Below are 13302 nucleotides of genomic sequence, written 5' to 3' on the forward strand. Positions count from 1 at the left end.
TTAGTGATGTCAGCCTACCTTCAAAAGGAGCTCAGAGTAAAATTGCTGAACCCTGTTAAGTTGTGTCGCCCCGCTGAAGGTTCCCTTTCTCCTCCTATCAAATGTATAGCTCCCCTTCCCCCCAAAACTTAAATGAAATACTATTGTGTGACAAATTGCGTTGTGTGTTTTAAAAGGGCGCATTTATGGCCTGGCTTGAGTGAGCTCTGCGCTGTTAATTGTAACTGGATCCCTTTTATAGTCCAAATCCTGCTACAGTCGGATAAAGTAACTTGGTAGATACCGAAGCGAATTCCTTGCGATGCGTACCCTTACTCAAGACAACATTGTGCCGGGTAATCTTGTGGCATGTTTTTTTTTAACTGTATGTTTTATTTTCCTTCTCTGCAGACAGCTTGAATTTATAGATCTATTAAGTAAGGCGAGTTTAGATATATAGCGGTTGGAGTGATTTTATATCCCTCAACTTGAAGTGACCCATTAAGAGTTGAAATATTGTAAAAACCGAGGCCCTGACAGTTTGGTTATACTGTAATGACATCTGTTTTTAACCTTGGGCTTTTAATGGGCTTTCTAAGAAATAATGCCTTTTTTTGGCTGCTGTAAAGGAATTGCTTAAAGGTATAGCCTACAAGGTTATGTAATCTGCATTAATCTTAATGCAGAGCTGGCGTTTGATTTAGATTACTCTCCTCCCCTAAACTGAACATTCTGAGTGGGTTCTGTATTCTAAAGCTGCTGAAGTGTAAAAAAAAGCCACAAAATATTGAGTTGGGGAGGGGAGCCAAAGAAGATCAATGGCTGATCTGACCCCAGCAGGTCTACGGACAGCCTTAAAAACCAGCCCAAGAAGGAAGACTCTAACAACCTCTGGAGGGTCATATTTAACATCTATGTAGCATTTTGGAGTATTCTCACTGATCCTTAGAACAACCTCATAAACCGGGTCTGTTAGTTACCCATTGTACTAGTTAGCAGGAGCCCCATGGCGCACAGTGTTAAGCTGCAGTACTGCAGTCAAAAGCTCTGCTCACGACCTGAGTTCGATCCCGACGGAAGTCGGTTTCAGGTAGCAGGCTCAAGGTTGACTCAGCCTTCCATCCTTCCTGAGGTCAGTAAAATGAGTACCCAGCTTGCTGGGGGTAAAGGGAAGATGACTGGGGAAGGCACTGGCAAACCACCCTGTAAACATAGTCTGCCTAGTAAAAGTGGGGATGTGGCGTCACCCCATGGGTCAGGAATGACCCGGTGCTTGCACAGGGGACCTTTATGTTTACTTTTTATACTAGTTAGCTCTAGAGCAGAATCCCATAAATGATGTTGTTTTCGGTGGTTCATATCAATGTTAATTCTACTACTTTTCTTCTAATTTTCTTGTACATGTCTCTTTTTTTTAATGAGCTACTCTGTGGATGGTGTTTTGTGAAGGCCTATGGTCCAAATTCTACTACTACTTATTTACCCATTATAAGAGATACGGGGCTGAAGCTGAGAGAGAGAGAGAGAGAGAGAGAATGAGAGCAGCTTGTTTGTCCAGTGGGTTCAGGTCAGAGAGAAGATTCAGCCACGGGGAGGGGCCATGGCTCAGTGGTAAAGCATCTGCTCAGCATGTAAAGCTCCCAAGTTCAATCCCTGGCATCTCCTGTTAAAAGGATCTGGAAATAGGTGACATGACCCTGGAGAACCGCTGCCAGTCTATGTAGGCAATACTGATGTTGATGGGCCAAGGGTCTGATTCAGTATAAGGCAAGTGGAAGGGGCCACATAGAAGAGCATCTGCCTGGCATGCAGAAGCTGAGAGAAGAGATGACCAAATGGCTGGGATTTTTAGTTGGGTCCCACCCTACTAGTATCCCAAGAGCAGCACTATGTGGTTTTTTCCCTGTCTCCTTTCTGGACAGGAAAGGACCTGCTTAGCTGTAGGAAACAAATTAATTTGATGCTGCTGCCTAGTATATCTCTAGCAGTTCTTTATCATAAAATGTAGGCGTCCAGTTATGCCCAGACCTGGATAGCCCAGGCTAGCCCAGTCTGGTTAGATCTTGGAAGTTAAGCAGGGCTGTCCCTGGTTAGTATTTGGAAGCCCAGTGTTGCTATGTGAAGGCAGGCAAGAGCAAACCATCTCTGCATGTCTTTTTCCCTGACCTGGATAGCCCAGGCTAGCCCGATCTCTTCAGACCTTGGAAGCTAAGCAGGGTCAGCCTTGGTTGGTACTGGGATGGGAGACCACAAAGGAAGTCCAGGAAAACTAAGCAGAGGCAGGCAACAGCAAACCACCTCTGCATGTTTTTTTCCTTGACTCAGACGGGCCAGGCTTGCCTGATCTCATCAGCGCTCGGAAGCAGGGCTGGCCCTGGTCAAAGTTTGGACGGGAGACTCTATGCTTCTATGAAACTGTGACTAGTGGAGAAGGAGAGGGTGGTCACAGGTTCAAGGAGACACCTGTTAGTTATGTTATCCTTTGCTTGAGAAAGGCCTGAGAAAGTATTTTAGCTGAAAAAGTAATTTTGATGAGACAGCTTATGGCCTTCTACCTAGCTATTTCAGAAATGTGCTCATCAGTATTTGTTGAAGTGAACAGATGTGTTTGTGCTTATTTTGCCTATCACAATAGCCAACCAGATACCTAGAAGTAGCCACATGATCGTGATAAGTGACTTCAGAGATTGATCAGATAGATAAGTTTTTTCTATAACTATGCATGCTTGTGAAGACCAAATCAGTTTTCCTTGGACTGAAGCTCAGAAGTCAGAGATTGAAGGACCCCTGCTTGGTAAGACATAGGGACCCTTTTGGGTTATTTGATATTCCTTAAGAGCAATGAACAAGAGACTGAATTCTGATTTGTTTGAGCAGACAACTAGTTCTTGATATGCATTAGAATAATGTTAGGATTTTTTTAATTGTACTTGCCTGTTTATTTACAGTCTGTATAAGCTCAATAATTTTACTTCTCTATTGTATATTGTCTTGTTTAATTAAAAAGATACTTGCCCTTTTTCATAAAAGAGAGAAAAATTCATACAGGTGTCGATTCATTTGCTGCTTACCTGACTAGAGAAACAGAAATAACATTGTATTATCAAAAGTTGGAAGACGTGAAAGCCATTTCTGGCAGGATAAAGCAAAGATTGATATGAAGCTGTGAATTATACCCAAAGCTGAGATCTGGGGAATTTTCAGTTCATCATCTCTCTAAATGGTCTGAATTGGAAAAATCGAACGCTACAGGATGTCAGAATGCCACTTGCTTGAGGTTCATGGTGGGGGCAGCTGCGCCCTTTGTGCAATGCTTGTTTGTTTTTCAAAAACATCTGGTTAGTCACTGCAGAGAGTAGAATTCTGAACTAGATGGGGGCCAAAGTCATGGTTTGCCTAGAGCACCACAAAACCTTGGGCCGGCCTGGATGGGTCACCATGCCAAGTCATTTTGGATTTGTGGGTCACCATACTAAAAAGGTTGAGAACTGCTCCTTTAGGGAATCCACACTATCCCTGCATTCAGGGTGGTCAGCCCTCCCGCGGCCGTCAAGGTGGTCTGCACTGCTGCCAACTTGGAAGGCTTTAAGAGGGGAGTGGACATGTTCATGGAGGAGAGGGGTATTCATGGCTACTGGTTAAAATGGATTCTAGTCATGATACATACCTACCGTATATACTCATGTATAAGCCGAGTTTTTCAGCCCAAAAAAAGGGCTGAAAAAGCCGGCCTCGGCTTATACGCGGGTCAATACGGTAGAGGGGGGAAGGAGGAGGGAGGGGGGAACTTACCACCGCCATCTTCTCCCGGCCGGGAGAGGCCTCTAGAGGCCCTCTGCGGCCGCGGGGAGGGCGCTCTGCCGCCCCCGCCGCCTTCTCCCGGCCGGGAGAGGCCTCTAGAGGCCCTCTGCGGCCGCGGGGAGGGCGCTCTGCCGCCCCCGTCGCTTTCTCCCGGCTGGGAGAGGCCTCTAGAGGCCCTCTGCGGCCGCGGGGAGGGCGCTCTGCCGCCCCCGCCGCCTTCTCCCGGCCGGGAGAGGCCTCTAGAGGCCCTCTGCGGCCTCGGGGAGGGCGCTCCGCCGCCCCCGCCGCCTTCTCCCGGCAGGGAGCGGCCTTCAGAGGCCTGCTGCGGCCGCGGGGAGGGCGCTCCGCCACCCCCGCCGGATCCGCCGCTTCCCGCCGCCAGGAGCCCAGAAGGTAAGTCTTGGGGGGGGGAGGGGTTATAAGCCAACCCTCGGCTTATACGCGGGTGCCTAATTTTTCTCCATTTTTGGGGAGAAATTAGGCACCTCGGCTTATACGCGGGTCGGCTTATACACGGGTATATACGGTATTCTCTCCAGGATCAGAGGAGCATGCTGAATATATTAGGTGTTGTGGAACACAGGCAGGACAATACTTCTGCAGTTGTCTTGTTTGGGGGCTTCCTAGAGGCACCTGGTTGGCCTCTGTGTGAACAGACTGCTGGACTTTTTTTTTTTTTATAATAATTTTATTGGTTTTTATAATACAAATTTTCCATGATAGTAAACAACAATAAAAGCAATATGAAATTCAAAATCAAAATTCTAACTCTATGTTGTTATAATTTCTTGAATTCATAACAAAAAAAACAAATTAGAGGAAAATTTATGACTTCCCCATCACCTCTCTCCGCCTCTTAATAAAATATTCATCCCATCGTAATTGGTCTGATCTTAACTGTTATAAATTCATTTAACTTTCATAGAACATTTTCTATTAATCTAAATGATTATAACTCTTACTATTAATTGTATCTTCTAGATCAGATTAATAAGTATTCTTCCATTTTCCCCAGTTTTAATTCATATTCACAGTATTTCATCCAATCCTCCCATTCCCCTAAGAATCGAACTTTGTCTTTTTCATTTAAAATGGCTGTAAGTTTTGCCATTTCCACCAATTCGAACATTTTCCCAATCCAGTCTTTTTTCTCGGGAATTTCTGCCCCCTTCCATTTTGCTGCATAAAGCAGTCTCGCAGCTGTTGTAGCATAAATCAAAAAAGTTCTTTGTATTAACAAGTCGTCAGGTATCATACTTAATAGCATCATTTCTGGTGTTTTGGGTATATTTTTTTGTACTATTAGTCTCAGTTCATTATATATCATATCCCAAAAGTCTTTAGCTTTATCACAAGTCCACCACATATGGTGAAAGGAACCAATTTCCTTATTGCATTTCCAACATTTGGGGGATGTCACTTTATATATCTTTGCCATCTTCTTAGGTGTTAAATGCCATCTATACATCATTTTATAAATATTTTCTCGAATTGATTGCGCATTTATTCCTTTCAAGTCTTTTGACCAAAGTCTTTCCCATTTGTTTAAAGGAATATCATGTCCAATATTTTGAGCCCAATCAATCATAGTTGGTTTAATTGTCTCCTGCTCACAATATAATGTTAAGAGTAGATTGTACATTTTAGAGATCAATTTCAGATTGTTCTCTAGTAACATCTTGTGGAAAGGGGACTTTTCTTTAGAAAATCCATTTTTCATATCTTGTACAAAAACTGATTTAATCTGACAATATTGCAACCACTTTCAAAAAACGGTCTCCAAAATTTAATTTTACCAATGTTTTTTCCATAAAGTCCCATGAGACCGTATCAAAGGCTTTTTCCGCATCCAAAAATACAAAGGCGGCTGATCGTTGTATATTCTGGTCATAATATTCTAATGAGTCCAATAAGATTCTTATATTATCTTTAATTTGCCTTCCTGGAACAAAGCCCGCCTGATCTTCATGTATAAGGTCTTTGATGAATTTTCTTATCCTATTCGATAAGATCGAGGCATAAATCTTATAGTCCACATTTAACAACGAAATAGGTCTATAATTTGATGTTCTTTCTGGGTCTCTTCCTTCCTTGGGTATCAACGATATGTATGCATGCGACCAAGTTTCTGGGGCTACTCCCTTATCCAAAATTGTATTGCAAAGTGATACAAAGAAGTCTGCTAAGTTGTCCCTAAATGTTCTATAAAATAAAGCAGTTATTCCATCTGGTCCAGGTGTCTTATCCGTCTTTTGTTTCATTATTGCTTCTTGTATTTCTTCCCTTGTGATTGGAGCATCTATCCATTCTCGTTGGTCTGTTGAGAGGATATTCATCTGTATTGAACTTAAAAACTTATCTATTTTCTGTTTTGAAATATTTTCTTTCTGATACAGCTTAGTGTAAAATGAAACAAATTCTTTTTGTATATCTGTAGTTGAATGAACTGGTCCTTTAGCAGTTTGAATTTTTGTTATAATCTTCTTCTGAAATGAGTCTTTCAGTTGTGTTGCTAAAAATTTCCCAGGTTTATTAGCATGTTCAAAATATTTTTGTTTGGCAAATTTTAAGTTTTTGTTCATTTCCTCCATTATGACCAAATTTAATTGATGTTTAGATACAGAAATCTTCATTTGTATTTCATTTTTCTCTTCTTCTTGTAACGCCATAACAAGTTCTTGTTCCAAATTTTGTAAATCCCAAAGTATATTATTGGTAAATTGTAGTTGAGTTTTCCTCCACGCTGCATGTTTCTGTATCATAAATCCTCTTAGAACTGCTTTAAACGCATCCCACACTATATTCAACGTAGTTTCTCCATTAAGATTGACTTCAAAAAAATCTTTAATCAGATCATATAATTCTTTTTGAATCTTATTTTCCTTTAGAAGTTTATCATTCAATCGCCATCTAAATGCTTGTTTATTGTTCCACTCAAATGTAACCGGATTGTGATCAGAGAAAGTTCTTGGTAAAATATGTATTTTACGTAGTTGCGTAAAAATTGATTTACTAGACCAAATCATGTCTATTCTGGAGTGTGAGTCATGTCTCGCTGAATAAAAGGTATATTCTTTGGCTGTAGTATTCATTGTTCTCCAGATGTCTTGTAATTCCAATTCTGTAGCCATGGTGAAGAAAGTTTTAGGTAAACATCCTTCATTTTCGTCTTTTGCTTTTGATTTTTTATCCAAAATTGGGAGAATAACGCCATTTAAGTCACCCATCAATAAAATCTGGTCATTAGCATACTGAGAGATCAGTTCATGCAATTGTCCATAAAATTTTGTTTTTCCTTCATTGGGAGCATATATTCCTACTACAATCGTCTTTTGCCCCAATATTTTAGTTTTTATAATTACAATTCTCCCTTCGTTGTCTTTATATAGTAGTTCAGGACTAAGGCTAGAATGAGCATATATTACTACTCCCTTAGTTTTTGTTTCGGCCGATGCCACAAATGCTTGTCCAAGCATTTGCCTATCCAAATATTTTTTGTGTTTTTTTGCTATATGAGTCTCTTGTAAACAAATTAGGGAGTATTTATACTTCTGTAGATATTTAAAAATTCTAGCCCTTTTAGTTTTTTCATTCAAACCATTCACATTCCAAGAAATTACTTTTGCCATGGTACAATGATTATTGAAGCAAAATATGCAGTCTATAATTTAGTTCCTCCTGCTGCTCCCTGTGGTTCTTCTTCTTCTTGTTCTTCTTCCTCTTCCTTTTGATCCCCAGTTAATCCTTTAAGATCTGATTTATATTTTCTCAGAAATTTTCCCACATCTGCTGTAGATGTAATTGTCATTTTCATTTCTTTGTAGGTAAAAGCCAAGCCTTGTGGCATAATCCAGCGATATTTGATACCATTAGCTTTCAAAACAGACACAAATTCTTTGTAATTATTCCTCTGTGAGAGTAAATGTCTTGGTATGTCCTTTAATAAAATTAGAGGAATGTCTCCTGCTGACACCGGGTTGTCATAATGCATCTTCATGATCTTATCCTTAATCCTAGTGTCATAGAACACTATCATCAAGTCTCTTGGCTTAGATCTTTTCATTCTAGCAGGTAATGGTATTCTGTATACTCTGTTAATAGCTTGGTTCAATTCTTGTTGATCCATCTGAAACAGGTAAGCCAGATTTGGGATTACAGTTTCTTTGTTGTCTCCCATCATATCTGGAAGGTTGCGCAGACGAAGGTTGGTCTCTCTCACTCTCATCTCCATCATTGCTATTTGATCTTTTACAGTTATCTGATTTAATTGTATTGTTTCAATCTGTTTTTCTTGGCTTACTAATTTTTTCTTTGTATCCTTATGCTCTTCCATCACTTTCTTTATTGATAAGTCCATTGTTTGCATATCTGACTGCATAATGCTCATTTGGGTTTTTACTTCTTTAAGATCTCCTGTTATCACACCCAATTTGTGATCAATAGCTTGAGATGCTTGACCTAGGTTTGTCATCATAGAAGTTAACTGTGCCATCTGTGTAGACATCTGTGTAGACATCTGTTCAAGCTGCTTATTTGTTGCCTCTGTTTGTTTGGCTAGCATATCTTGTAATTTCTTATCCATGGCTAAGACTTGTACTGAGTCCTTCAGTTTAGTATAGGCAGGGCTATGCAATGAGCCAGAACGGGGTCGAGTTCCAGACATTTACATTGGAATAAGACTGGTAAAAGTCATGTCTTCAGACAGGGCCCTCCAGGTGGTAGTTAATAGAAGGTAGTTCAATGATCAGCTTGATAATTTTTTCGGGTTGAAAAGAGCTAAATTTGGCTTTAAAACAGCTTAATAAAGTTTTGAAATACCAACGAGTTTTATTGGACGCTCTAGGTCGGGTCTACCAGGAAGTATTCCGGAAGTTGTATTTGCCGTGGACCTTCTACCGCCTCATCTCGATGGTTGTTTCCTTTAGGAACTATTTCTGTGTAACTCAAGTGCGACGCGTATCCGGTCCTCCAGCTTGCTTCCTGTTGTTGTGACTCAGATGATAGAGAGGGTGGTATAGAGGGGCTTCCGGTCTGATGAATCCCTTGCTGCTAACGTGGCAGGAAACTCTTTTTCACCAGAAAATCAGGAAGAAATTCACCCTCCCCTTCCCTCGAAGTTGCTTCTCATTGGTGGAAATTTTAGTCCATCATCTAAGCGTCCTTCCAACTCTTTGTTTTGATTTAAGCTGATCTGTCTGATAAGGCTCCTGCCGCTAATCCTGATGGAATTTACGAATCAAACTTTCCCGATTGAGATAAGGGAGGAGCAGGGGCACTGGGAATATCTTCATCTACCCCCCAGTTATACGGTGATGCCAGTAAAAAACGAAGGGTTCTTTGTACTCACTTGGACATCGAGAAGTGAGGTTCTTTTCTTAAAATAGTCCTTGTGTTGGTGTTAAGGTGGTGGAGGGTAGAGCCTTGTGCCAAAGCTGCGTTTTGGCGATTCCTTTCCCTAATTGCCCTCGCAGGACCGGCGTCCAGAGCTCTGGGGGACTTATAAAAGCTCCCTCAGAGTCTTTGGGAGGTCAAACTGCGTTTGCGGGCTGCAGGGAATTCCTGCTGTCCGACCCACTTGCAAGGGTCGGATTGGGGTGCATATATCACCCCTAAATTAGCGCAAACTTGGATTTCTCTCAGGACATCCTGAGAGAACGTCGTACTCATCCCAGCACACCACCGGAAGTCCAACAGACTGCTGGACTTGATGGGCCTTGGTCTGATCCAGCTGGGCTTTTCTTATGTTAGATCTCGGCTGCATTAGCTAAACCTGTTGTCCATTTGGGGTTGGTCGAAATAGCTTGTGTGTACAGGCTTTCTTGTCGAAGGAGTAAATCTTCCAAATTACTTGTGAACTGCTGTTGGGATGATGGAAAACACTGAATTGATTAACAGCCGGGTTTTAATGTTGGCTTTATTCTCTTTCCATTTCAGATTTCCCCTGAATCCCAAAGGAGGAGAGAAACTGCAGTTTGAGTACGGAGTCTATCTTCTCAACAAAAATATTGCACAGGTATTTTAGCACTCTCAATATTATATAATTGTGTAGCAAAAAGAACCTTCTGTGAGGATATGGTGAGTTGCTTCTGTACATTGGCTGGAGGGCATGCTCAATGCAGGCAGAGAACCTGAGAGCCAGCGTGGTGTACTGGTTAAGAGCGGTGGTTTGGAGCAGTGGACTCTAACCTGGAGAATTGGGTTTGAGTCCCCATTCCTCCACATGACCAATGGATGCTAATCTGGTGAGCCGGGTTCAATTCCCGGCTCCTCCACATGAGCAGTGGACTGTAATCTGGAGAGCCGGGTTTGATTCCCCGCTCCTCCGCATGAAGCCAGATGGTTGACCTTGGGCTAGTCACAGCTCTCTTAGGGCTCTCTCAGCCCCACCTACCTCACAGGGTCTCTGTTGTAGGGAGGGGAAGGGAAAGTGATTGTTAGCCAGTTTGATTCTTCCTTAAATGGTAGAGAAAGTCGGCATATAAAAACCAACTCTTCTTTTTCTTCTTTTTCTCTTTGTTTTGAGAGTTTGCATTTCTTGGCGTTCTACCAGCACCATGGGTGCAAGGCTGGTCACTTACCATAAAGTAGAAAAAAATGGTCAACTGCCATATTGGCCCACACAAAATCCAAAACAAAACCCATGCAATACCTTTCTTTGAGTGGTGGTGGTGGAAAGCGCCGTCATGTTGCAGCCAATTTATGGCCCAAAGGGTTTTCAAGGCAAGAGATGAACGGAGGTGGTTTGTCATTGCCTGCCCCCATGTAGCGACCCTGGACTTCCTTGCTGGTCTCCCATCCAAGGACTAATGAGCGGCCCTGCTTAGCTTCCAAGATTTGATGGGATCGGGCTAGCCTGGGCCATCCAGGTCAGGCCAAAAGGCTTACAGAAGTGGTTTGCCATTGCCTGCCTCTGCGTAGGGACCCTGGGCTTTCTTGGTGGTCTCCCATCCAAGTTCTAACCAGGGCTAGCCCTGCTTTGCTTCTGAGAGCTAATGAGATCGGGCTAGCTTGGGCCATCCAGGTCAGAGCTTTTTATTGCGTTAAGTGCCATCAAGTTGCTTCCAACTCATGGCGACCCTATGAATTAATGACCTCCAGAACGTCTGATCGTTAACAGCCTTGCTCAGGTCTTGCATACTGAGGGATGTGGCTTCCTTTATTGAGTCCATCCATCTCCTGTTGGGTCTTCCTCTTCCTGCTGCCTTCCACTTTTCCTAGCATGATTGTCTTTTCCAGTGACTCTTGTCTTCTCGTAATGTGACCAAAGTATGACAGCCTCAGTTTAGTCATTTTAGCTTCTAGGGAGAGTTCAGGCTTGATTTGATCTAAAACCCAGTTGTTGTTGTTGTTTTTTTTGGGGGGGGGGCGGCGGTCTATGGTATCTGTAACACTCTCTTCCAATGCCACATTTCAAAGGAATGATGACTTTCTTCATTGTCCAGCTTTAGCACCCATATATAGTCATAGGGAATACTGAATTATCTTGACCTTGGTTGCCGGTAACACATCCTTACACTTCAGAATCTTTCCTAGCTCCTTCATGGCTGCCCTTCCCAGTCTCAATCTCCTTCTGATTCGTGGTTGCAGTCTCCCTTTGGGTTGATGATGGAGCCAAGGTATAGAAAATCTTGAACAGTTTCAATTTCACATTGTCCACCTTAAAGCTGAGTAATTCTCCAGGGAGGACACCCTCCCCGTTCCATCTTTTATGATACGTGTCTTGCCCAGAGGTTCCTTTGTGGGAGGGCGAGAACTGAGACACAGTAAACATGCCCCTAGAGGGAGAAGGGAATCTCTGTGAATTTGCAAAGCCAGAACAATGAAAAGCACGTCTGACTCCTTAGAGAGCTGAAGGTGAAATTATAAACAGGTCAATACAGTTTTCCACAAAGTGTTATGGCCGTTGTTTAGAACCGGGAATGGTATTCTAGTGCGTTTCATTTCAGTTTATAGGTAATAGTTTCCAGCTGTTTCACCTGTGCGTGTGTGCGCGCACTCATATACGCGTACATGTGCGAACTGAAGAAGAATTTTTGTAAGACCTCAATTCCCGAGTCGGAATCTTTCTGTATGGTGATGGGGTTTTGCAAGCTTTCCAGTTTCAAACAGACTCAGAAGGATAGTTGTGAGGACAGTTTAAAGTTCTGTAAATTGATATTATACCCTTTCAGAGAGAGGACCATAAACTGGGAACAATTCAGTGCATGGAAAAAGAACCCAGGTTCAATCCCCTGTATTTCCAGTTAAAGGATCCAGGCAAGTAGGTGATGTGAAAGACCTTTGCCTGAGACCCTGGAGAGCCATGGGGAGGGGATGTGGCTCAGTGGTAGAGCCTCTGCTTGGCATGCGGAAGGTCCCAGGTTCAGTCCCCGGCATCTCCAGTTAAAGGGACTAGGCAAGTAGGTGATGTGGAAGACCTCTGCCTGAGACCCTGGAGAGTTGCTGCTGGTCTTAGACAAGACGGACTTTGATGGACACAGGGTCTGAGTCAGTATAAGGCAGCTTCATGTATTCATGGAAACTGGGGCCAATCCAGACATCAGAAGAGGGCCATTTGTGGGCAAACAGGGTCACGCTTGCTTCGATTGGGTGTCTGGCGCAGTTGCAGTGAAGGAATGAGAACAGTAAATGCCATGCAAGTTTATGGTTTGTCTTAAACTTCTATAAACTCAAATTACAATTAATAAATCAGGAAACACTTCCTCCACCCCTTAGTTATCCGACTGTGCTCTCTACTTCTTTCACTTGGATTTTGCTAGTGTTTTGAAGTTCAGTGGCTAAATTTGAATTTCAGACCACAGTTGTTTTGGAATTGTTTCTTAAGGGTGCCGAGCTGGCTTTAATATTATGCTACTTCCCTGGATGGAAATAACAACAAAAAAAAAGGTTTAATTTCCAAGTTTCTCCTATAAGCTTCTGCCCTCTTGACCCTCAAAAGGAAGAAAAAAGACCCCTTGATGTAATTGGGTTACATTAATGTGTAAATTCTCTCCAAGTGAGGTCATACGGCGGGATACACCCCCTTTCTTGAAATAGGAGGAATGTTGCTTCACGCTATGGAAAAGTTTAAATAAATACAAAGGCATAAACTCAGGGAAGTTTTAGGTTAGAATGCAAGCCGGTCTGTTTTAAACAGCAAATCTGGCTGTTTAAAAAAAAGAAGGGGGAAAAGTTGAATATTCATAATGTTGCTTGGTGTATTTGGGGGGTTGAGTTCTTTAAAAACTGCACTGTTGCTTAAATTGTCTCCCCCTCCACCAGTGTAAAATAGCTATTGAGTCAGCCACCTTTTACGTGTCCCTCTACTTCTATTTTTAAAATTGGAATCTACTTTTAACAAGCCTGCTTTAAGAATGCATTTGCTCATATAAATTGGTTCCCATATTTTCATTAAATATAACCCCTTCCTCCAGAGAGCAATGTCACACTTGGATTTTATTCGAGTCCAGCAGCACCTTAGAGACCCACAAGATTTGCAGGGTATAAGCTTTCGAGAGCCGAAGCTCCCTTTGTCAGGTACGG

At 42.4% G+C, this 13302-nt stretch overlaps 1 protein-coding gene across 1 annotated transcript in view; it reads left to right on the top strand.

Annotated features, from left to right (window-relative positions):
* The window catches only part of UVRAG (UV radiation resistance associated), a 110296-nt gene that overhangs the window by 77389 nt on the left and 19605 nt on the right, over positions 1-13302 (top strand). Inside the window, exon 13 of the mRNA XM_056858385.1 lies at positions 9715-9793. Within this exon, the coding sequence (XP_056714363.1) occupies positions 9715-9793 (79 nt within the window). The remainder of the gene's footprint in view (positions 1-9714; positions 9794-13302) is intronic.

This window comes from Euleptes europaea, chromosome 12 (assembly GCF_029931775.1).
Source record: "Euleptes europaea isolate rEulEur1 chromosome 12, rEulEur1.hap1, whole genome shotgun sequence".
Taxonomy (NCBI): Eukaryota; Metazoa; Chordata; class Lepidosauria; order Squamata; family Sphaerodactylidae; genus Euleptes; species Euleptes europaea.